This window comes from Falco peregrinus, chromosome 2 (assembly GCF_023634155.1).
Source record: "Falco peregrinus isolate bFalPer1 chromosome 2, bFalPer1.pri, whole genome shotgun sequence".
Lineage (NCBI taxonomy): Eukaryota > Metazoa > Chordata > Aves > Falconiformes > Falconidae > Falco > Falco peregrinus.
Genome location: NC_073722.1, coordinates 111,741,004 through 111,766,325, shown reverse-complemented (window position 1 = coordinate 111,766,325; position 25,322 = coordinate 111,741,004). Strand labels below are relative to the sequence as shown.

At 50.4% G+C, this 25,322-nt stretch overlaps 1 protein-coding gene across 15 annotated transcripts in view; it reads left to right on the top strand.

The window, feature by feature from the left end:
* MSI2 (musashi RNA binding protein 2) overlaps positions 1 to 25,322 on the top strand; it is a 255,942-nt gene that overhangs the window by 214,434 nt on the left and 16,186 nt on the right. For 7 of the 15 annotated variants that reach the window (XM_055794703.1, XM_055794706.1, XM_055794702.1 and 4 more), the window contains 2 exons: positions 13,096 to 13,119; positions 14,169 to 14,276. The exons of 1 other annotated variant lie outside the window; for it this stretch is intronic. In XM_055794703.1, the coding sequence (XP_055650678.1) occupies positions 13,096 to 13,119; positions 14,169 to 14,276 (132 nt within the window). Of the gene's footprint in view, positions 1 to 1,938; positions 3,430 to 13,095; positions 13,120 to 14,168; positions 14,277 to 25,322 lie in introns of those variants that run through there. 7 more of the 15 variants (XM_055794709.1, XM_055794705.1, XM_055794708.1 and 4 more) reach the window with 4 other exon arrangements.

Genomic DNA, 25,322 nt, shown 5'->3' with positions numbered 1-25,322 from the left:
GACAGCTAAATGAGAGACGCCTTTGATAAGTTAAATGATGAAAATCGGCAGAGCTTAGATGACTTTAATTATAAAGGTGTCTAAAATGAACACGTGTGCTCACTGACAGCAGAGGTAGCGTTTGACTCTAGCCCCCATATATTTTTATTAAGGGCCCGTTTTTTCAAAACGAGCCTTCCAGCTGTGTGCTGGTTGTTGCTGGGTTCTGGCAGAAGAAGATGAGGGTGGGTTGTCCCCATGGAGGAGCGGGCACACCGGGCTGCAGGCACCAGCTGTGAGCAGGGCAGCGAAGGGGAGATGCACAGAGTCCTCCACCGCCTTGCTTGTATCTCCCAGCCCTGAAGCTCTGCCTGGGGTGGTTGCTCCACTCCCACTCAGGTAATTTATTCCTTCACAGCAATCAGAACCGTTAGGAGGCTGTTAGGCAGTTTGGGGACCCTGGTCTCTAGGAGCACGACCCATCCAAGCAGTGCCGGGACCCTCCCTGACAGCAGGGATGGTGCGCGGGGGCTGGCGCCCATCAGCAGCACGGGGTGTCCCTCGCTCGGAGTATTGGGGGCAGAGACCCCCGTGCGGCGGGAGCACGGCTCAGGGTGCAGGGGAGCGCATCGAGAGCGGGTCAGGGCTTGAGGACGGGACGTGCCAGCAGCCGCTGCTGCTGCCGGAGCGGCAATGGAAGCAAGTGCCACGCAGACGGCTGCGTCGTGCCGTGTCTCTGCTGCCGGCATAGCTCTCACCACTCTGCGCTCGCGCCTCCATCAGCCCTGGCAAGGAACCAAGCAGGCAGCCTGATGGGCCAGCCGTGGGCAGGGTGTTTAGTGCTGCAGGACGAATAGTGTAAGCACATAGTCCTGCTCTGCAAAAGCACCCAGACCCCCCAGCCCTTCCCCTCCCGTGTTCTGACACTTGCAGGAGCGCCCATGGGGCCAGCGGTAGGGCTGTGGCTTGGAAGCGTGAGGTAGGAGCATGTGCGAACCCAATGGAGAGAAATCTGAAATCTGCTTTTTAAAGTTGCGATGCCCAAATGCTCAATGTCATGATTTTAAAAGAAAAATACGTGGCCGTTTTCTGCAGGAGCATTCCAGGCAGCGTGCCTGAGAGCTTCCTCTGCCTCCTGGCTCCGCGGTTGCTAAACGGCGGTGTTGTTACAACCACACCGGTGTGTACATATCAGCGTACATATAGATGGAGTACATGCGGATACAGCGCTGTGTTCCCGTGGCTCGCTGCAGAGACCTGGCCGCACGTTTCCCTGCGGTGCAGCAGCGTCGTGGAGCCTGTTCTCTGCAGTGAACCAGCCCGGCAGCACAGGCTGGAGATGGGGCCAGTCACAGAATGGTTTAGGCTGGAAAAGACCTTTAAAGTCATCGACTCCGAGAGGGTGTCATTGCGGAGCTGCACTGCTGGCAGCCACGGTCTCACAGGGCTCTGCGCTGCGGTGCCTTGGCGTTACTCCGGTTGCTCCGCGGGTTGTGCCACCTATTTACCCTTTTAATAATAAAAAACCACCAACAAACCAAATTGAAAGGCCATCTGAATTGAACTGTCCTGTTGGTATTTACTGTTGTCCAAGCGAAAAGAGGCCACAAATGTCATGATGCACTTGTTTGCATGGCGGTTTCTGCCCGGGGCGCGCCGGCTGCCGGGGCCGCTGCTGTGTCCCCGGGACGGGCTCTCTCCCACATCCTCTGCTCTTGCCTGTCAGCACGGGACGGCCCCTTGCTCCATGGGCGAGACACATGCAATCACTTTGGCAACTGCTCTATCTTCTCCTATCATGTTATTTTTTTCCTCTAGGCTTTTATAACTCGGTACATAGACTTTTTTTTTTTATTGCAATCACTCCCTTTCTGTGTCTTTTTTTTTTTTTTTTTTTAATTTCTGGGACTTATCTTTTCAGTTTAATCTATTAATTTCTGTTCTTATTTCACTTTGCAGACTATTTGCCGATTTCACAAGACATAATTTTTATCAACTAGTTCTTAAAGATGCATAACAAATTAATCGGGGTTTACTACAGTGCTAATGAGAGAGAGAGAGACAGAAAAAGCCTGGGTGGTCCATGTTTAATATCAATGTCCACTGAAAAATTGCTGCTCTTACTGGCTGGTTTGATTGACTGGACTTTTTATTTTATTTTTACTTTTTTAAAGGCTCCATATCCTCACTGCTTTGAGTTTGCTTTTTATTTTTTTATTTTTTTAATTTTTTTTTCCTCTGCTTTGTTATGAGTTTTTAATGCCCACTTGGAATGTAACTCACAAGGATTGGGGTTAGGGGCGTTATGAAGGCATGACTTCTCACAAACTTTTTAGAAATAATTTTATCAAGGAAGCAAAAATGGCAATTGGGTCTCACAAGCAGCCCCAGAGAGAGATGTTGGTGCTTTTTAACATGGAGATGTTCAGCAGCAGCACAAATCATAATCAGGGTGGAGCGAGACGAGCGTCTCTGATCACTAGGATCATTAGCAGCGCAGGGTTTAATTACTCAAAACAAGTGCCCTGCATCCGCGTGTGCAACCCTGTGGCGCTGGTGGCTGCGGGCGCAGCAGACCCACGCGTCTGCCCCCGTTGCGTCCACTTTGGGCTGGTGGCTCCTGCTGGAGCTGCCATAATGGTGCAGGGGCCGTGGCTGGGAGCCACCAAAGAGGGTCTTGGGCGGGTACTGCCCCTCGGCAGTGACCCTTGCCCCAGGCTCCCAGCCACTCACCGCCCCCGCTCCTGCAGCTGGCGATGCTTGCGCATACTCCGTGCGGTCGCTTCTGCTTCCAGACTTTGCTTGCTAATCATGGGCAAATTACTTCAATTTTGGCAAGAGGGATTGCGCTTTCCCCTGCTAGCTTAAGCCGTATCACGCCTCTTGGTCTCCACCCAAATCGCAGAAGCCAACCTGTGCGATAATGGCTCCATCCATTGGCTTCTTTTTTAACAAGACCAGATTCTGGACTTTTGGGTAGAAAACACATATCGTATTTAAATTCTGGTTTTCTTGAAAGTGTTTCTACCCATTTTATAAGTTTGTGAGAAGTAAATTGCATGCTTACAGTAGAACTGTAATGCATTTTAATGTTTGTTAATCCACTTGTTTAAAATGTCAGTGTCAAAGGCTCTACGATACACGGCTATGCTGTTCATTTCATTAAAGATGCTTGATGTAATAATTGGTTAGTTTTCTTTTTACTTTTCTGCAGGCAATAGCTTTTTTTAATCTGTATGGCTTCTTATTATTTTGTTTGGGGTTTTTTGCTATGAATTGCTTTGCTTTTGTGAACTTGTCTTAGTGTGCATGATTTGCAAACATTTCAGCTATTGTGAATTTTCTCATTTTTTGTAAATAGTCCATCTGTGCTCTTCTTTTTTTCTTTTTTATGACTTTTTTCCTGTAAGTAACTGAGGTAGAAAATAATAATAAATTGTTTACAATGGATATGCTGTGTTGCTGCTCTCTTAGCTTGCAGTTTTAATATTTTGGTTTGGATGCACCAAATAACCAGTACCAATGACCGTTTAATAAAAGAATAAAACAACCATCACTCAAAGCGTGCGACCCAGTGTTTGAAGAACCTGCAGATGGACAGTTACATACGAGGTGTGTTTACCGCAAAAATTAAAACCAAAAAAGACAACAGTGCACTTGTAACTGGGGGGAGAGGAGCGGCTTGGTGTTGCAATGGCAGCGCTGCCAGTGGTCTGACCTTCCACCCCTGTGGTCAGTGTGATCTGCACCGGGCACGGAGGTTTAAGCATCAGACCCATAAGTGTTTAGAAACCCTTGTTGCAAACTCTCCAGCACTAATGTGCAGAAATCTGTTCCTGCTGTTTGGAAATTGCAAGGAACACCAGGTAACTCTTGTCCCTGACAGGGTCAGCAGCCAGGGCACCCGGTGCAGAGCCCACAGGGGGACGGTGCCGCTGGCCGTACCTGCGGGGCTGGGGTGTTGCCGTCACTGTGTTTATCTCAGCTCTGCTTTCTTCCATCATTACCTGGATGTTTGGGGATTGTCAAAGTTGCTTAGAAGCCTTCAGCTCAGGAATTTAATATATTTTTTTTTAATTAAGGGTTTGTTTGCTTGTATGTTTGTTAAGGCTTATTAAAACCTTTGTATGTGGGGAGAGGTGGGAAAAACAAATGTGTTCACACACTTTTCAGAGCTCAAGGAAATACACTTGCTTATTGATAATAGCGCTGCATAGTCCGTGAAGCTCCAGGGTCATGCTCCTGCAGTGTCTGGTGCTGGGAAAATGCAGCACAAGATCAGTTCGAAATCTAAATTGATGCTTTTTTTATTACGAGAGCATGTAAGACAACTTTCTGTTAATCTGTAGAGCTTAATGTAGTTTCTTTCCCCTTACCAGTCACAAACCATTGACTTGTCGGCCACCGGTGCTGGCAGGAAGGTACTCGCGTGTAGGAGTGACTCGTGGTGCTTGCCTGGTAGGTCTGATGGTTCTTTTCTGCGTCAGGAGAAGGAGCTGGTACCAAAGACCCTAGGGTAATGGCTGCAGTGACGACATTCTTGAGGCTTCTTTTTCGTAGTGTGTGAGAGAAGGAGGCGAGGTAAGGAGGTTCCCTGGTCTGCTGGTCAGGATGCCTGGCAGCACTGGGTTGCAGGTCGTCTTGCTGCCGCAGGTCTTGCTCCTGGTTAAGGACCTTCGGGGGAGCGTGGTGGGAATGGGGGGAGCAGGAGGGGGGTGTAGCTTCAGCATACTGCAAAGTCGACCATTGCGTCGGTGGCAAGGCGTGCTGGCACAGAGCAATGCCCGCGCTTGGGAGTGCAGCTTTACCGTGCTACGTGGGGGTCGGTGCATTCCGCGCGCTGAAGCAGCACGAACCAGGCCCCCACGCCGGACCCGAGCTGTGAATGCTGACACCAGCGCCATGTGCGTGGTGTTGCAGTGACCCCGAGCCACCTCCCCGTGATCCACTGCGGTGGTGGGAAGCAGAGATGCTGCCTACACGTGGCTGCTTTAGCGGTAGGGAGTAATGAAGTCAGTACTAATAAGGGTCAACTCTGTAAAACGCTCTTTTAAAGCAGTTACACGAGTCTAAGGCTTGTATAACATCTAGTAATGGGAGCAAAGTTTGTCTGGTCGTGATACCTTGATGATCGAACTTAACATTAAGAAAGAAGGAGAAATTGCTGGCAGCTGCAAAATAGGGGGAGGAAATATAAAATATATTTTAAATTGTCTATTCAGTTAGTTGAGCCTTGTAACAGCAAGAGATGTGGAACGAAGCTGGACCTGTTTCTCACTCCTTTGTGTGACCCTTCCTTAACTGCTTAAAATCTGCTCTAATTGTCCCTGCACTGCATGCTTTTTTTTCCACCTAAAACACATTACTGCATCTGCATGGCATAAAATGGTTTACAAAGTGCATTTGAAATCTGCTAGAAGCACCTTAATTACCACTCTCCAAATCTCTCCATTTCAGCCTCCGTTGGTGAAAACAAAGGCTATAGACTGGACCTGTTTTAAAATTAAGATGTTGGGGGGTTTGTGCTGGCAGAGGGCAGGCTGAAGAGGGACTGTTCGATTGCAGGTGCATCCCCGGATTGAGGAGCAGATGGAACTGCAGACAGCAAACTGAGAAATTAATACAGCAAAGCCCATAAATTTCCAGCCAGAACATACTCCTTCACGTTCTGCTTAGGTGACAGTAGCTTTTGTTTTGGCACAGGAAAAAATGGCATCTAGAGCTGTTTGCTGAGTCCGAGCACAGCTTAAGCACCTTTGCCTCTTGGGCATGTTTTTTCTGAGAAGAGTTGCATTTTTTTAACATTGCAAAGAATTGCATAAAATTCCTTTTTTACCTCCTGTTTCCCTCACCCCTTAAAATAATTTCCCGGATATTAAATTTAAGGAGAGGTTTCCAGGAGATAAGCTGTTGATCTCGGTCAGTGGTCCAGCTCCCAGCAGCGGCAGCAGAGCATGGCCAGGAGAGATGCTCCTGTCCCCTTCCCTGCCCCATCACCTCTGTGCCAATGAGGCTGCTCTGGAGGCTTTCCTGGGCAGCAGGTCTGGCCAAGGACCAAAACTGCACAGATCCTTCACTAGATTTTTCTCTGCCAATACCTTGAAGAACTGCTTGGGCATCTTGAACATTGAACTTAAATGCCAAGTGTCCTATTCTCAGCTGCTCACTGACCAATGCGTGGAGTTTGAGACGGGCTTTAAAATTCAAGGTCGTTGCCCTGAAAATGAGTGATCATAAAGGGACAGGGAGGAGGGGGGGAAAAAAAGAAAAAAACCCCAAACCTACCAGTCTGTCTGGAGCTCTTTGCATTTTGGGGTGATGCTGCAGGAACAGAGCTCTGGAGCGATGGTTTCTGCTGCGAACAAGCCACAGCTGCAGCAATGGGGAAGTGTGATGAGAGTAATTCTTCACAGGAGTAAAGAGGCGTAACACAAACACGCATGTATGGAAAAGAACATGGGTAACCCTGTAGAAAGAAGAATGTGATCTGGTAACGCCAGTTGTGCTATAAGGAATTCTACGTGTCCGCGTTAGATGGAGCGAGGGACATGATGGCTAGCCTGCTTTTATGCCTTATGCCTCTGTAGGTAACAATTTTTAGCTGTAAAGCAGTTAAAAATTGAGAGCTGGGGGTTGCAAAGAATTTGAAGTGATTAGTCTCCTCAGAGCATAGAAACTTCAAATGTGCATGTTTTTCAATCACACTTAGTAGGATTTCAAGATGATAAGTAAGTAGCTTCCCAGTCCTGCTTTGCCCAGAAGCAGTAGCATGTAGTTGCTGCAGCAATGCCCTCAAGGTTTTTGGGCTCAGCACCACCAGCCTCTCATCTGACCCTTTTCATAACGCAGGTTATGGGGTAGGTGGCGGCAGCTCCGCCGGCAGGGCTGGGGGGGTCACCAGCTGCCGCACGTGCTGAGCCGCAGGGTCCCTGCGAGGGGGACATTCACTCGTGACTCCCCACATACAGGTCATAAAGAATTTCCTGCTCTCTGATAACCTTGTCCTCTGATTAATTATCTTCTCTTTTTACATAGTCGCCTCTTGCCTGCGTTGAACTTTTCCAGCTTCAGCCTCCAGACATAAGTTCTTTTTCTGCCTTTGTTCATCACCAAGGATCTGTCTTTTAATAATACTTACCCAAAGTTTAGCTCATTCATAAAAATTGAAGCAGGCGGTTTAACCAAATAGCTCATTTTCTGTACCATCGAGGCAGCTGAAATGAGGCTTGAAGCAAATCAGTGCCACTTTGCTGAACTTTAAATCCGTGCCTTGACACGGTTCCCTGACCTGCCCCTGTTCATCCAGCAGCAGGTGAGTGAGCCGCGGAGCTGCCGTGCTGCGCCACCGCTCCAGTGCCGGGAGTCCACAGGTGTGTCCCCCTGCAGTGGGCGTTGCATTTATACTTACCTTGTCTGTTAAGAATCGATGGTAAATGTTTGGCTTTGGGCTTTAAAGTGAGAAATGCTTTCATCAGAGCAATCAACTTAGTATTAAACAGAATTGCTTGCTTTTAGGGAGCTGTTTGGTTGAGATTCTCTTTCATCCGCGTCAGCTGCATTCACTTGAAGCTCGTAATTCTCTGTGTTTCACCAGTTACTAAATTAGGGAGACTCCAGATCCCATACTGAGTAGGAGTGTTGGCTGGTGGGGGGTATAGTTTTCACAGGACACAATTGAGAAGTGCAGCGGATGCCTTGAAGCTGCTGTGGGATGTCAAGTTTGTAAGCAGAGTAAGTAACTGCATCAGCCACCAGCTTTTGCTTTTTGGTTTGTGGGGGGTTTTTTTTAATAAACAGTTTTCTTAGAATAAACTGTTTGCCTTTGAGAAGTTTCCCAGTTTTGTGTACGGTGTAATAACTGCAGAAGGGTTATTACACTTGAAACGACACAGAATGATGATTTGGAGACAAACAACGCTTTGTCTCACTGATGCATAAAGTAATTACTGGGCAAAAGTGCATCGTTCTCATTTTAAAAACTGTGGCCAGAGAGTGGTAAACAGCTGAAAAATGGGTCGTTTACTGTACATAAAGTGGAAGTGCCAAATTTTAAATTAACTATATTTGGGTTTTACTGTTTTGTTGAAATTCCAAAGCAGAAATATTTGTTCATAGTAACATCCATCTGCAAACACGCACCCAGTGTGAAGCACGTTACGGGTGTCTGACGTTCAGAATTCTACAAAATCTTGCCACGCACGGTACATTTTAAGCAGCTTGTGCCTCGGATAACGCAGTGGGCTGCTTAATGAGCTTTCCATTATGTGTGATGTGCAGGATCTGAAGTTCGCTAATTTTCTGACCTGGTGAAATAGATTTTAATGAGTTTGATGTAACACAGCGCATAAAGACAAAGGGAAACACTTAATGGAGCTGTCACGAGAAAGGGCTCTGAGGGGGCTTGGAGATGCTAGAAGTGTTACTAGAAGTGATCCAAAGCTTAGGAAAACTCCCCGTTTCCAGGTATGCCTGCCCGGCACCTGGCATGGTGCCCTCTGCCCGCTGCTGTGCGGGCAAGCCGGGGTCACTGCTGGGAGCCACGGGGCGAGGGACTCGTAACAAGGAGCCTGGTACAGTCCGCAATCCAGTCCCAAAGAGTTAATTGCTGCTAAACCCTGGTAACAAGTTGTGAATGGTTTGGTAGAATCCCCATCTTTCGGCAGTTCTAGGTACAGCCTGGTTTCTCTGGGTGTGTATTCTTCTCTAAATATTGAGCATTTAGTTATTGATCTAAAGCTTGAAATGGTAGCAGAGGCGGGGGGGGTTCTCATTCTTGTTTCCTTATAGAAAGGGAGGGAGAATCTGAGACAGAGGGGCCTGAAAAATGAAGGTTTTAAACATAAAGGGATTGTTTGGGGATGGAGCTTTCCCTTGTGGGTGCTCCCCATTAAAGACTACATTTTTGTCCAGTAAATTGGACCCACGCCTGCCTGCCTTCAGGAGAAAAAAAAAAAAAAAAAAAAGCCACCAGGCTCTTCTGCTTCATGGTTTTGAGTCTCTGATACTTTTGAAATGAAGCCTAAAGATCCTACAAAGAGGATAACACTGCCTAATGGAAAGAGTAATGCAAGCGAGAACCCATTTGAAATGACAGCTGTGAGCCTCGCGAAGCTTTTCTGTGCTGATCAAAGCTGCTGGTAACGTTGTTTGAAAAGAGGATATCAGTTTCCCCCTCTCCTTTCCCCACTCAACCTGGGGATGATTTTATATTCCAGACTTTGCACTTTTTTCCTGGGAGATCAAGTGAACCTCCTAAATGGCTGGTGTTCAGGTCGGCAGGGTGGGGAGCACCATTGGCGTGGGAGGCGAGGTGTGGGGGGGACAGGGGGATGCAGCCTGGGTGCTCGGTGCCCCATGTGTGTGGGACCCCCAGAACGCCCTGCGCAGCAACGCAGTGACTTGGCGAGACAGAGCCACAGTATTCAGCTCCTCTGCTGATGTGTGCAAGTGCTCCAAACAACCCACAAACGGAGAGGAGGGATTTGCTTGCTAGGTGCAGTTTTATGGTGGCTTTTCTTCTATTCTCCATGCCTGTCCCATAATTTTGGTTGTTTTCTGAAGTCAAGTGCTGGAGTTGGGTGATGATCTGAGTATCTCAGCTTCTGTTTTAGTTCTTGTTTTAAATCCTCGTGCTTATTGCTCATGCCCAAACATCAGACCTCATGTGCCCCCAACGCTTTAGCCATTAGAAGCAGAGAAAATTCTTTGCATGATATTTTTTGGTGTAAGAACGAATTTCATGATCTTTGCGGCTTCTTTTTAGTTGGATTGCTATCGTCTGGCTGTTTGTAGAGGAGAGGGTCTTGTGTCCTTTGGGGATGCAAGGTGTTTGGGTTCTGCAGGGGCTGAGTGGGTCTGAAGCAGTCGGTGATTTCTGATACCAGCAGCCTGGGCTGCACGCGAGGGGGTCCTGGCAGCGGTGTGGAGGAAGGGCATGTGGAATGGTTCTCGTGTTTTTCACTTGCTCCTGGTTGCCTTGCAGCCAGCTCTGGCTGGGGTAAAGGAGAAACCGGTGGTTTGAGAAGGGAACAGTCCCACCGGAGCGGGAGCTGGAGCAGGCAGAGACCGGCGGAGGGAGCGTGCCCTGTGCCGGGAGCCCCTTGCGTGCCCCGGGAGGACTGGCCCTGCTCAGGCAACATCGCTCTCGCCAGATTTGTTCAAAAGGCCCCTGCAAGATCCACTAAGTCCTGGGCTCTCAGTGTTCTCTACTGGGTGAGGCAACGTGTGAGGCGGGGGGGCAAAGCCAGCCCATCTGTCCCAGGCACCGGCCGCCTCTCACACCCCTCTCGCCATCACTCATTTGTGCCTGGGAGAAGGCAGTTGCTTGCAGCCAGCCGTGGGCTAAATCCATGACCTTAGGGCACAGCATTTAAAAACAGATGTGTCCATCTTCCCTCGCACGAGGCTGCTTTGGTATTTAAAGCAAAACTATTGATGCAGGAAGCAAAAAAATTTATCTGTGAAAAATTGAACTCTAAATGCTGGCTTTAGCTCGTTCAGAGCAATAAGAGAGCATGAAATTGCTGTGAATCCTCAGGGCTTTCCTGGACAGTGCCCGAGCCCATTGCAAAACATTTATTGTAAAATATCTTCTAATTGCAATGCCCTAAAGTGGGCACTTTTGTCCTTGTGAGCAGCTTCGGTATCTTGTTTTCTCTAGGCAATTATAAGCAGCGGATACACAAAGAAGGACAGGGATCATTCCAGCAGGAATCGGAGCACCTTAAACAAACACGATGAATTAATTGATCTCTCCCTCCACCCCTTTTGATTTTCCAGTTGACTTCAGGAAGCAGAGGGCTGGGAGGGAGTGGGGCTGGCACCGGCTGTGCTCCCTGCCTGGGTGGCGGTGGGACCCAGAGCACGCTGTGGTCAATGCTCCCCTTGACTTCCAGGTGCTCTGGTCTGGGCACCCATTCCTGGCACCCAGTGATCTCCAGCGTGCCTGGTAAAAAAGAGTCAGGAGTGTGCAAGCCCCTCAGCAGCTGGCAAAGAGCGTGCTGATAGACCACAGCCCTCCGTGGCCGCAGGGGGACCCCCAGGGCCAGTGGTCCTGCACCCCCAAAGGCACTGCTCTGGCTCCTGGAGAAGTCTACACTTCCCCGGTGTTGCTCGGGGGAATCGGTGCTGGCACATCACATGCCGGGCTCTGCTGCTAACACATCTGCTTGGCCCCTGCTCCTGCCCCCGGGGTGTCCTCAGCGCCGGGGTCCCCATCAGGCAGGAGTGCACCCACCTCTGCCGCTGCCTGGGGAGCAGCACCCGGGAAGGTGCCGCTGGGACTCGGCGGCTGCGTTTTTCCCCGTTTCAAGTGCTGAGGCCGGGGAAGGGAAGGTGTGCAGGCATGAACAGGTTCCTTCTGGGGGCCTGGGAATCAGCAAAACTGCGTGCTGATGCTTCCCTCTTTCCTAAAGAGCTGCAGACACCTCAGCACTCCAGTTCTGATGCAATGGTGTGACAACACGAGCAGAAGGGCGGTAGAGGCAAAGTTTCTTGCGGTACACAAAACAGGTTCGGTACCAATTCCTGTGTCACCGTAGTGCCATCCTTTGAAGTCTTCACCAGTGTAGAAGTTTGTAAAAAGCGGGAGGGAATAATATGGCGTGACCAAGTGCTTAAACAACGCCACAGGGTTGGCACGGGGCAGCTCCAGAGGTCAGTGCTGGAGCTTGAGCCCAGACCCTGCCGGAGCCCGGCTGCACCCTTGGCTGTCTGCAAATGTCTTGCTCAAGTCACTTTGCTTCTTTGTGCCTCGTTTTCTCCCACCTGCTGCTGGTCACTGCTGAGAGGCTCGGGAGCAAGCCACCACCTAAGCCCAACAGTAAGTTAGCGCAGCCATGAGTCGTCGCCCGGCCCCGCAGCCTGGTGACCGGGATGTTTGTTTTCAGCTGAAGGAGCTGATTAATGCAGTGCCTGACAAATGTAATTTCAGCGTGGGGGATTGATTCCTTTCAGTACGTTGGATTGATTTAGGGATCCTCCAGTGATGGAGCCGGCCCGTGAGTCTGTATTGGGAAGCAGGTTTTTGCCAATCTTGATAATCAATCCCTGTGTCCGTCCCGTGCCCCTGGCCAGCCGCAGCGCTCCGGGTGCAGCATGAGCAGCCGATCACACTTGAGTTGTTTGAAGTGCCATGTCACGCAGATGCTTTTATCTCAGAACTGGGATAATAGCTTTCTTTGGGGGCAGAGGGATTAATTTTTCACACATCTGTCTGCTGGAATGCAATAACGGGTCCTTTGTTCAGGCTCTTTCTGTGGAGTGCCTTCTCCACCCTTGTTATTTCATTCTTCTTTTGCATGGCAAAACTTTTTGTCCTGCATTTCAAATAGATACTGAGTGTCCCTGGCAGCTGAACAAGAGAAACAAACTTTCTGGCCCTGTTTTTTATGCTGTTTTCAGGGGATGCTTGGTGATTTGAAGGGTATTTGATTGGGTTTGGCAGAGGCATTTTATTCCATGGAAAATCCACAGCTCCTCTGATCCCTTATGGATGGTTTAGGGAGCCCCTGGAGCCTCCACATGAGAGCTTTGCTGGTGGTCAGCTGGTGCTGGACGTGCCATGGGAACGCTGAGGACACTGCTCTCGGGCTGTGCGCCGTGGTGGGCAGGGAGCGGAGGAGGAGAGGCTGGAGGGATGGTGCCAGCTCTGCCCCTGCACAGCGCACAGCAGGAGGGCTCGAGGCTTGGCTGGGCACAGCTCCCCGTGAAAACGAAGCCCCAGAGCCTCAGCCTGTGTCCTGCAGGTGCTGTCCCTGCTGCTCGGAGGTTGCTTTGACCCTGACGCCAGGGTCTTCTCACTCCAGCAGCAGCGTACCTAAATGTACATGAGGGCACCCGCCCAGGGTGGATGGCTTCGTCACTACCGAAAGGGAATTCAGCCCTTGGATGTTTGGTTATAATGTGCCGCAGTCTGGCTGCGCTTCCTCCCGCGTCCCCCTCCACAGAGGCTGTAGCGGTTCATCCACAGACTGAGGCCAAACAGATTCCCATGGGCACCTAGAGCTGGGTTTGCTCCATGGCGTGGGGGCTCTGCGCACGGGGGGCGGCAGTAGGCAGCAGCCTGGGCTACCTGTGCGCATGTTTACCTATACTATTTCTTTTTCCCCCCAACAGCCCTATTACCATATTTAAATGCAAGTATGTCTTTTTTTAATTGATGTTTTAAGTAGCTTCAAGTCACTGTAGCTTAGTTGTTCTCTGCTCCTTTCCCCCTGGTAGATAACCTGTAGCCGAGACGATAGTGCTAGAGCTAGCGGGCTTGTAGTCTGCTGATTTCTCTGGGTCTCGCTCTCTCTGTTCCTCTACTTGCTGCTCTCTTCTTCTGTTGCCTCAGTTGTTTTTCTGTGGTTCCTCAGCATTGCAAAGCAGCTGTGATCAAAGTCAGTCCCCAGCAGTGACAGCCCCGGGGGAGCTCCCCGGAGACCAGGAACCTCTGAGAGTTTGGTTGACTTGGCAGCAAGGGGGTGCGGGGTGATCGCCTGGGCCTTGCCATTGCCCTCTTAAAATATGTATTTTTAAAATCAGAGCCTCTGGCAGATCTTTTTAATATTAATTAAGTCAAGAAACTAAATCTGCCATCTTGCTAGCAGCATTTCATTCATCTGTAAGGGCCCGGTCCCCCCGTAGCAGGGTGTACGTCTTAGAGCTCTGTGATCTGTGGCTGGTTTGCTTTCAGGAGCTTTTCTTTTTTTTCTTTATTTCTTTTTTAAATTATGTTCCAGTGAATTTTTTTCTGCTTGATCCCAGCAAATCTGTGATCTTGACATGAGGACCTCCTCATATTTTCCATTACTGCCATGTCTGTAGATCAGCACGTTATTATCACTTGCAAATAAGCAAAGAGGAGCATTCCCTGGTGGCTGTGCGGAGCGCTCGACCCTCGCCCTTGGGGGTATGGAGGCAGAGGGCTGCAGGCTCGGCTGCCCCAGCAGCTTGGCTTCTGCGGCACAGCCACCTCCTCATCTGTCAGGGGGAATTGGGCCCCCTTTGTGCTGGCGGAGACCACCAGCGGTGGGCAGCTGCCAAGGGCTTGGCTCTTTCCCTAGCGCGGTGCCCGCTGACGGCACAGGGAGCCAGGATGGCAACGTCTGGAAACGCCGTGCCCTCAACGGCCGCCCCGCGCCCCGCAGAGACTCGCGGTACCTGCTGGCTTCTCTCTTTACCCTTCTCCTTTTCTCCACGGCCAGGTTTTCCGGCAGCGGCCTATGGACCAGTAGCAGCGGCAGCCGTGGCGGCAGCAAGAGGATCAGGTAGGGGGGCCCGTGGAAGAGCAAACCCTCAGAGTGCAGGGTCAGGTAAAAGCTCTGTCGGTATTCTGTGTGGCTGCAGCTCTCCATCATTTCTCTGATTTTTCCTCACACTTATCCTGGGGACCTGAAAACAAATGATTAAAAAAAAAATTATATAAAAAATAAATAATCAATCCCCAAACCAAACCCAAACTACAAGCAGAGGCCACGGGGCCTGGAGCACCTTGCAGGAGATTGGCGTAAGAACTGCCCAACCCAGGGTAGATATTCTGATTTGTTTCTTTATTTATTCCTTTATTATGTTAGTTTCTTTGTTTCTTTGGTTTAAATTTGAGGTTATTGAAAGACACCCACCCACCCCCAGAAAAAATTAATTTCTCTTTTTGAAAAAAAGTTTTGGTTTCTCATGGGAAGGCGGTGTCGGGGTGGGGCAGCGGCGGCCGGCACGAGGTTCAGCACCCTGCCCGCTGCCAGCCCCAGCCAGCCTTCCTGGGCAGCGCCAAAGCTTTTCTTCTGTCCTTCTGAAAACCCTTATTTTTTTCCCCTTAAGGGAAATAAATAAATCGTTGCCAGTCACTGTTATTACCTCAGGGTTGAAATTTAGCTAAACACGTGAATTAGCACTTTGCTCAGGTCATGGAGCGTTCAGTACGGCCATCAGCGAGCTGCTGGCTCGGCAGCCCCCCAGACGGAGCCGCCGCCGCCCCCCGATGCCAGCCCCCCGCTGCTGGCCCCCTCGCCAGCCCCCGCGGCCAGCCCCCCGCGGCCAGCCCCCGTGGGTCCAGCTGGCCGGCGTGTGCCGCGGGGGGGCCATGGCGGGGCAGCGCCTTCCCAGCTCGCTCATGGCGCAGTCCTGACATGGGGGTTTCTCGGTGGCTTTCCTGGCAGCCCCGGTGGGTTAACCGGGCTCTTCCCGAAAAGCCCCGACTGAACCGCTGGGCGAGGGGTTCCGAGGAGGGCGCAGGCCCAGGTGTGTCTCGAGTGTGAGCCTGATGCCGTGGAGGCCAAAGACAGACAGACACCAGGAGAACTCCGTTCCATGCAAACTGGCACTGCTTGCAGGCTACAAAGGATTTTCTGTACCAGTTTCATCTTGTGGCATGTAGAGAGCGCCTAAGGGGTGACTTGCCAGACTGGTTGTGGGGATTCCCCATCTCCCGGCTTTTCCTGCTGCCCCTTTGCGGAGGGGGAAAAACCGACCCAAAGAGAAAAAAGAAAAAAAAAAAGAAAAAGAAAAAAAATTCAATTTGCATGTGGCTTCAGGAAAACAGACTTCATTGTTTCTGCCTGTTCCTCATGTTTTGCCCTTCAGGTGTTGTTTTACATGCAAACAGACCTGGTGAGTTGCCCCTTAGCAAGGCACAGAGGGTTTGGCTGGATTAACGTTGCTTCCCTGATTATTATTATTTTATTTTATTTTTAATCTGAGTGCTTTTGGTGCCCATTACAACTGAACTGAGCATTGATCAATTCTGTGCCTGAAAATCATTTGTCTTTAATTTGAGTGTTTTTTGGTTTTTCTTTCGTTGGGTTTCCTGTTTTGTTTTGGTTTTCTGTTTTTGTTTTTTATTTGAATTTGCAATACGAAACTAAACCTAACCCTAAATTAACAACACCCTTTCTGGCAAGTTTAAAGAGCAGTATGGTGTTTGGAAATGTCTTTCAAGCCTCAAAATTGCCTGTGTGCGCAAAACTGGCAAAACCCCCAAATGGAACCAAAAGAGCCCCCCACCCCCCCGGCCCCTCCCCAGCCCCCGTGTCCTGAGGAGGAAGGTGGGTTTGTCACCGGCCCAGCCCCATGGCCACTCACGGTTGCAGCGAAGCGTGCTCTGGGAATGGCGGGGTTCTACGTAGAGTCATTTCCATCCAAAGATGGTTTTTGGAAGGGACATCCTGGGTTCGCCACTTCCATCCAGCAAATGGTAGTGAATTGTATTCAGGAGCAGTAGAGTCCGATCGATCTTGTGCTACAGTGTACGGGCCCGATTCATTACAAGAAAAATGGTTGGGGGTTGGTTGTTTTTTTTTTTTGGGGGGGGGTTGGTTTTTCTTCTTTTGAGTTGAATTTTCCCTCTGCCAATTTGCACAGCCCTCCTTCCCGCACGCCCGATCCGTAAGCGCAGAGCGTGGCACCGCTGGCCCTTACCGGCCCCTTTGTGCCAGTAAATGGAAAAGCAACAGAAAATGCCTGGGCAGGCGCATCCCACCGCCCTCTGTTCACTGGGCAGCGCTCTGCCCAGGGGCTGCCGGAGCAGCCCCCGTCACTGCTGCCCTCTGCCCAGCACCACGGCCCCCCAGCTCACCCCAAATTGACCTTCTCTGCTCGCTGGCCCCATCCTGCCAGCTCTTCCCCACCCTCCAGGCATCGCTGCTGGCACGGTGGCTTTGCAGCACCGGAGCTCGGCGGAGCATCTGCCTTCGGGTGCACATCTTGGTCTTTCAAGGAGGCTGCAGCCCTTTCATGCCAGCCCTCGGGCTGTGGTGCGTGGGCACCGACCACCTCACTTTCTCCCTGGGGTGATGCTCCCCCTCTTAGGAAACCCGCACATTTGCTGAACAGCCGGCGAAAAGCACCCGGCCCCAGTTCTGCACTGCCCACCCTGCCCTGCCCACTCCCCTTCTTTTTCTGTCTCAGCATTTGAGGATGCAGTCACTGGTTTGCTGTGCCAAATAAACGGGTTCTTCCCTGTGTCTCCTGCAGCCAACAGAAAGGGACGTTTCCCCCACCTGTGCTCAGTGCCGCTGGTGAATTCACCGCTGTCTTAGCTGATCATGTGCCGGCAGGGTGAATGCAGCGATGCTTCTCTTTATAACCACGGGCCCCAGTGACATCCCAGCGACGAGGTGATAGCCAAGGTCCCTCAAGCAGGCAGAGGGCTTTGGCCACATCCGTTCCCACCAGGTGGGCCTGTGCTGCCAAATCCCTTGGCCGGTTTTGCCAACCTCATCCATTCTCGGGGTTTTTTTAATGAATTGGGACCTGAGCCACGGAAAATGAGCAAACTGAAAAAAAGTCTGAAAGCTGCAAACTCCTCCTAGACAACTTCACTATCAATGTCACGTTTCTTTTGAACTCACCTGACATATTTTACATGTAAAACATTTCTGTCGTGTGAATGCTTTTTTTAAGATACAGTCACGGGAGGGGGCACATTTTTATCTTGCATTTGACATCGGAGGGGTTCATTTGGCAGGAGAGCGAGACTAGCGAAATTGGGCAGGAGAGGGCTTTTGTTCCTTCCTCTTTGCTCCATTGAGAAGCCTGAGAGTTTTCCAGTCCCCAGCCTGTTGCCACCAGCCATAACGCCCTGAGGGCTGGAGCCAAAGCCCGTAGGGCCCCCCCAGCCCAGCCCTGCGCCCGCTGCCCGGCCCCAGGGGGAGCGGTGGGTGCCCTCGGGTGAGCGGCACAGGCTGCCGTGGGCACGCTCTGCCCGGCAGCACCAGCGGCACACAGCGCGGCGGGACGGCCCGGTGCCACGGCACCAGGCGCTGCCCCCCCTGCCCCCTGGCCCCCGGCACATCTGGATTTTGGGCGCCAGTCCCAGCTTGCCAGCGCTGCCTTTGAGCCCTGCGCCCCAACAACCCCTTACTGTACTTTATACTTGCCAGCTATAACAAATCTCGTAACGTGAGCTACTGACCTTGATGGTGAGTGTGAGCAGTTATGTTTTGTTGTTTTCTCTCTTGCTTGGTTGGGGCTGCTGTGAGAGAGGGTGTCTCTGAGGCATACTTTCCGGCCTCTCTTACACTCGGACGTGCACACCTCCTCTCAAACACTCTTCTGAGCGCTCTCAGCGGGAAGGTTTGTCCACACCTATTAATCCTCTCTCAGTGTCCAGCTTCTTGTTAGTAGCAGCTGGTTGCATGTTTTTTGCTTGTTCGGACGAAACGGTTCAAGAAACGACTCATATCAACTCTTGAGAAATGTCTCTATTTTTTTGTACACTTTCTTTCTTTTGATGTTTTTATTAATTTCCCTTACTTAAAAAACAAAACACTTGTCGTCCCGTAAAACATTTCACATCTCCCCTTGCCTGTTCTTAGAGTGTATGTATCTGTGGGACTGAACTAAATGCATGCACTGTAGTAGTCGTACTGGTAGCAGTAGATGTAGTTGTAGAACATGCATTGTTGAGTTGATATTATAGGTATCATCAACGTGAACTAGCGTGGCAGTTAAAAGCATAGCCTTGGTCTGATTGAAAGCGTAGGGCTATCAATACAGCAGAGAGCTGCTGATGGCTTGGATCCATAGTACCGTATTTGTTAAATCCCATTATCTGGAAGTTTAAATTGAAGCCGGCTGTAGGCAACCTACACCCTCTGCACAAGAACCCGCACATGCTGTTATGTTGATGGTAAAATTGCCTTTTTTTTTTTTCTTTTTTTCTTTCTTTTTTTCTCAAATTACCCCCCCTAGGAATTAAAACGCTGACTATAAAGATACTCTCTTATTTTTATTTCGTATTAAAAAAGAACTTAAGATATTTTTTAAATCATTTTACAATCATGGTTTCTTCATCAGCCTGTTACTCGTCCATATTAGCCCATAGAATCATTCGTTGGCAGTCGTAGACCAGATGTGCCAAACGCAAATCACTCCATTTGGGTATCTAAATAATACCGTGTGTGTGTGTGTAGCAGCTTCCCACAGACTGTCCTGAGACATGAAGCAATTGTTTTTAGGTCATAAACCTTAAATCTTGTTATGCAACTGAGACTCTGCGCTAGTGATGGGTCGTACTCATTGCCATGTCACCCAGCTTCAGGGAACATTTTTAAATGAAGATTTAGCGTTTCATAAATAAATACCAGTGTGAGGAGTTCAAGGCAAGTTCATCATCTTGTTGCCACCGAGCCAGCGAGCGTCTCTGCTTCTTGTGCCCAGGTTTCTGTGCTAAACTTTTAAAATTCTTTCGCAGATGAAGCTGCCGATCAGTAAATTTAACAGATGGTAATTGAGATCCTGAATTAGACTTTTGTTTATTTGCTTAGTTTGTTGCTTGTCAGAAAGCATCCTGTGGGCTGTAGAAGAGACGCTGTATGGCATGGGGACACCTTCCCCCGGCCATCCCCGCAGTCCAGCCGTGCCATGCTGGAGCATCCTCCCGCTCTGCTGGAGATAGTCGTGGCAGTCTTCAGTGCACTTATTCCAGCAAGCGCTTTCCAAGGAAATAAAATATCCAGAATGGGCTTTCAAAATGTAATTAAGGATTTGTATCCGCTCCTTACCTCTAATAGAACATAAAGTAAATCAAGTAAACAACCGCTCGGATGGGGCTGATGCAAGGCAAGCCCGTGCAAGGCACTGTGAGCCACCCCCATTACTTCCCTTATTGCTGCCAGGTGCCAAAGCGCCTGTGCATTGAGGGGGGGGATAATTTCCCCCTTAAATCTCAATCTGCCAGGGAGATGGGGGGACCCACTGTTTAATGCGCCAGGCATATGATGAAGTGAGGAGTGTATCTAAAAGTCAACAGAGCGACAAATTGCATGGGCTTTAGGAAGCCTTGCCTTGCACTTAAGGAAGGTGCTCTAAAAAATTTAATCTCGTCATTAGGCGCCCATAGCATTAGCAAATGAGGGCCATAAAAAGTGGGACGATGGTTGGTCTGTGTGTGCGGGGGGAGAGGAGCTGCCACCGGCTCACAGCGGTGTCGTGAGGAGCGTTTCAAAAATCCAGTGACGAACCCATTTGGAATTTATACGGCCTGTTGAGAGGACTCCCTTGTGGCACGGTGGCTCTGATAGAACTGCTCTCCCTCTTTTATTCTACTATATAAAAGTACATAAAGTTTAATCCGAGCTGTGTAATCTCAAAAGCCAGAACCTAACAAATGGACCACTTGGGAGCAGCGAGCGGGCTGAAATTTCTCACTCCGCTGGAGCCACCGGTAATGATGTGACAGCGCCTGGCGGCTGATGCATTGGGAAATTAACGGCTGCATCAGATTTTATCTTTTGCTGATCTTGGCAGCAGAGGCAGCCTGCGCCGGGGAGCGCTGCGGGCAGGTGAGGCGGGGGGACCCCGCGCCCCATGGGGCTTCAGCCAGGCTGGGCACGGGGGCAGCCTTGGGTGTTCCATGGGAATCGGCGTGGCCAGGCTCGGTGCACGGCACCCACCCGCGTGGCCGATAGCTGCACAGGGGTGGGGGCAGGGGCTGCTTGGCGTTGCTGGCGGTGGTTTTGGCCTCGGTCCTGGCAGCATCCTCTTGCTCTTTTGCCAGTGCCACAGTTACTTTTCTGACTGCTACCCCAAAGTAAAAAAATAATAACGCAAGGGGGGGCATTTCTGTTTCGTTTCAGAAGTGCTGTGCTGGTCTAGGGGGGGGAATCGCGCAGGTCCTGCCCACAATGCAGGCTACACGCAAAAACGGTTTGTCTTGTTTTACTGCAGGATGCCACGTTCTGATTTTTTTTGATCCAGGAGGGACCGAGCATCCTGCAGTGCCGAGTAGAAGATTCAGTAGATGTAAAACAATTTGGTGCTGCTGCTCTTAGGCCTGGACCACAGCGGCAGTTGTTTTGCAGGGCTCCTGGCTGAAGTATATTGTAGTTAAAATACATCAGCTTTAATCGATAATTTTGTAATAGAAAATCTTGCGCACTTGATAAATCATCTGCAGCGCAATTAGTGACCATCTCTGAAGTGCAGGCTTAAGTAGAGTGGAAGTTAATCTTTAACGAATTTAGCAGCTAACTTTTAATAGTCTTTTCAATCAGGGGAGTTATTTTCAATGGGAAAACACTCCTCGGCAGAGCTCGTCCCAGCTGCTGCTCTTGACACGCGGCCAGTGGCAACGGCACGGCCACTGGCTAGTGCCCTGGGCAGGGTGATGGCCCACACAGGGACTGGCTCGCTGGTGCCCAGGACCATGCCACCCTCGCCCGCAAAGCCCTGCAGCCACCAGTTACTCGCCATTTGTTTCCTTTCTCCCAGCGGAGGCACGGAGCTCTTGGCTGTTGTAATTAGACTTTGTTCCACACAAGATGCAGACGAGTCATTGTAAAGTTTGTGAGGGGGGCCTTGAGCACGGGCTCTCAGGTGCAGTGAGATACTCGAGCACGTCTCATGCATTTTAATCACTAAAAGCATAAAGTACTTGCTGAGCTGAGGGGTGACTCTGCCTGGCAGCAGTTGCAGGCTGTTACCCATTAGTAGAACAACTACTAAATGGGACACAGCGCACATTTACACTGACGTGCTATTGTAAGTATTTTCATGCTGATTCTCTCCCCAAGTACGTTAAAAGTAAATACATAATTACAGGGTTATTGGGGTTTTTTTCTCTCTCTCTCCTTTCTGAAATAGAAAGCTGCAAAAGAAGCAGTAGAGTTCTTCCTTGCAGCAGATGTTAGCAAGCATCTGGCTCTGGATTAGCTTGAGGAGGGTGGTGGATTAGTAGTTGCCAGTGAATGTGAAATTGGTCTGCAGGTATATAAACTTGAGCTATTTAAAAATAATGAACTCACACAGCTGGGTCTTTTTAAGGGTAGTTGCTGATGGTTAAAAGGAGAGCCCAGAGGCATAAGGGCTCTCAGGTGTGTGTGCCTGGATTCTCCCCGGCGAGGGGCTGGGTGTTGGCTGCTGGCAGCAGGGCTGGTGCCCCCATCTCCCCTGGATGCTGCGTGGTGGGCAGCAGCTTCTCCCAGTGTCTCCTCATCAATGAACTCAGGTTTTCCTTTGGGAAGGGTGTTATCACTAGCCACACGTGCCCTGGGGAACCAGTGGCTCCTCCTTGCTCCGACGTGGTCTCGGTGCCTGCTTGGCCAGGCAGGTTTGCTCTCGGAGTCCAGCACCTCTGTCCATGTAGGTGCCTGGCCGGAGAGCATCGCTGCACTGGAGCACTGGAGTTTGTGGGATGTTTCTCTTCTATTACCTGGATAAACCCGCTCTGGGCTTCTGAGCATCCAGCCAGCCCGCAGGGGGCCATCCGCAGTGGCAAGGTGCCCCCCGGGCAATGCCCTCCCGCTATGGCAATTTAAAATATGCAGCAAAAAAAAAAGACCCGGTTTTGTTTTAGTTGCCCTGCTGTATTGTCTGTTATTGTACAAAAGGCTTCAATTTAAAATTAACAGGAGTGATAGCAAGTTAATGTGGTACAGTGGGAGGCCGGAGTTTCTGTTGCTATGGCAATGGAGTTCGGCTCATTTGTTTTGTAGATGAGTAATTACTACGCAATTAGAGTAGGCTAAAAATAAAGGGGCCTTTTGTTCCCTGTTACTCATTAATATTAATAAAAGACCTGTCCAGGCTGTGGTAAACAATTAATGCAGATGTGGTTGCCTATGGTAAAAGTAGCAACAGCTTTCGTGTTGCTCAGCCCGAGGTGAAAGCGCCAGCATCACCTGCCTCAGCTCTTTCTTCATTTTAAACAGAAAAATTATTAGAGACATATCTGCGTTCACACCGCATCACCAGCTTCAGCTCTTTGCCAGCTGGGTGGTTGGTAATAAGTGTTAAAGCTGAATGTGCAGACTCAGGCAGCAGGTACGGCGCTGGGATCAGATCCTGCGAAGCAGCCGCAGCCTTCTGAGTTGTGGGGAGAGAAGTGCCGTGGCAGCGGTCCCCAATGCAGAAATCCCTTGGTTTCTCCCCGGTGAGCAGCAGGGGCTGCGGGATGCCGTGGCACAGGAGCCCGAAAACCTGAGAGCATGGGAGTGCTGCTGAAACGGCTCCAGTGCAGCACGTTACAAACATCCAGTGCCAAAACCAAAAACAGAGTGGAAGAAAGCAGTCCCAAGCATGTGATGCAAAGTATGTAAATGTTAAAGCCCACCAGATTTTAAACTAACTGTAAAACCAGTTAAATTGAGAGACCTGTCGGGAAGGTGGCTGATGGGACAGTGTTTATTTACCTCTCTGCCTTATTGCTTGTTTCGGCGCAGCCGGTGAGCATCCCTTGCTGGCGGGGAGGGACAGTGGGCACAGCCGGATTGGTGGGCACAGGGGTTCCTGGGGTGCTCAGCACCCCTGGCCCACACCATCGTTGAGGTGGAAGCCCTGCAGTGGGCAGCAGAGCACCCGGGTGCCCCCGGCCCCTGACCCTCGGGTGCTCTGCTGGGGTGGGGGGGGGGGGGGGGGAGTTGCAGACAAATGGGAACCGCATCCCTCCCGAACTGTTTAACTAATGGAGGGAAACGTAGCACAGCCTTTGTAAGGTCGACATTTGTTTGTTGTTAAGGATCTAATTAGAAACATGAGAGGGAGCTGAATGGCTGCTTGCTCGGCTAATTAGCGACATGCACGAAGACCACTTTGAACTTCAAGGACACAAAGCTATTAGCGCTTACATCAAAAATGGATTAAACTTCTGTGCTTTTATAATGATTAAAGATGAGCCGCTCGAGAGGAAATCCTTTTGTAAGGCTGTGACAAGAGCTGGCTCCCTGATTGCAGCTTCTACACGCGAAGCTTTGTGTGGCCTCCGTGTAGCACTCGGCCCGGCGCGAGAGTGACACCGCTAACTCGCAATATGGAAAATGTGATTAGGCAATAAATATTGATCGATCGCAACAAATTACAGCCAGGCTGGAAAGTGCATTTATGCGTCCTGCTATGTAACTGCAGGGCTCGGAAGAGCTGGGCTGGAATACGTGGTGTCTTTGTGCCTTGCCTTCTGCAAAGTGGTGTGTGCCAGCAGCTCCCAGACGCGGCCGGCGCCGCACACGCATTAACCACAGTATTGAGCAGAAGCAGGTGCTGCTCGCAGGCATGAGAGGGACATAGGTGGGTTTGTAAAACACCTGCACCAGTTGAATTTTTAGCTCGGCCAAGCTTGTGGAAACCGCCCAGCTCTTGCTTTCTGCTCACCCAAGGTAGCTTAGCAGTCGCTTTTTGTGTCCGCGCCACCCGCTCAGCATCCACACTGGTGCTGGAGCAGCGGTCCCTGTGCTGCACCACACAGGCAGGACACGGTGGCCACAAGGTCCCAGCTGCCATTATCACCCTGACGTGTCCGGCACAGTTCCTCGCAGCGTGCGAAGTGCCAGCAGCCCCGTGCTGGGGCCAGGCAGCGCTCCTTCCCCTGCTCTCCTCACTTCCAGCGGTAATTGCTGAGCCGGGGACCTGCTCACCACCCACTGCTTTCTGTCGTTATCCCTGCGATATTTTGATGTGTGAAGCCATTTCCAAAGGGGCTGCAGAGGCAGAACAACCTTTTAAAGTGTGACTGCAGATAGAAAATAACATACAAATAGTACCTTGTTACAGCAGATAGCTGCTCTCGGTGTCTCTCGGCCTCATCACCACTTATTTTACTGATGAGCCTGACAGTTGTTTTATTTTATTTTTTTCCCTACAGGGCCAATATAGCTGCAGGGGAGGGACAACTGCTGCCACTAACCCAGGGCTGCCTGGCTGCTCCCCATCACAGAGCCGTGTCAGGGGCGGCACAAAGCTCACGGTTTGATTTTCCAGAGTCAGGGCTCAGCCAGGTGTCATAAGCGAAATATCTACGGCTCTTAATACTTGCCGAGGCACTCTGTCTGCCACGGGCTTCTTACAAAGAGGTGTTTGCTTTTCAAGTCTGGTTGGGAAGAACCGGAGCAGAGCACGGCGCCTTGCAGGTCCCCGCGAGAGATGTACTAAATGGCACCTCTAATTGTAACGCTGGGGTTATTTGTTTTTCTGGTTTGTCTCCCACTTTCTGTTTCAGCTAGTTGGGAGCTGTTTGTACATTGCTGCTCTCCACAGTGTCGGTGTGTTTCCAGCTCATTATTTCTGAGACATTTTTGAGTCTGAGCATTGATCTGGATTCGAGGTGTGCCGCGTGCTGCCTCAGACATAAAGCACCGCTGTATGTAAAAGCGCAGGTACAAGACAGATGCTTCCCATAGCTCAGCCTGACCACAAAGGAACATGTTTGTGCCTCTAGCTGGAGCTGTATGCGGTGATCGGTGTAGAAAAAACGAGCCTGAACATGAGCATTTAGTTCTCGGAGCTGTGCCTGTGCACTCTGGCAGCCTGAACAGGCAGCCAAGGACCAGGAGCACTGACGTCTTATTTCAGACCGGCATTAATTTGTGCATCCAGTTTCGTGTAAATCACATCTTGGTTGTTAGCATCTCTGAAAAGCAAGGTATAAGCTC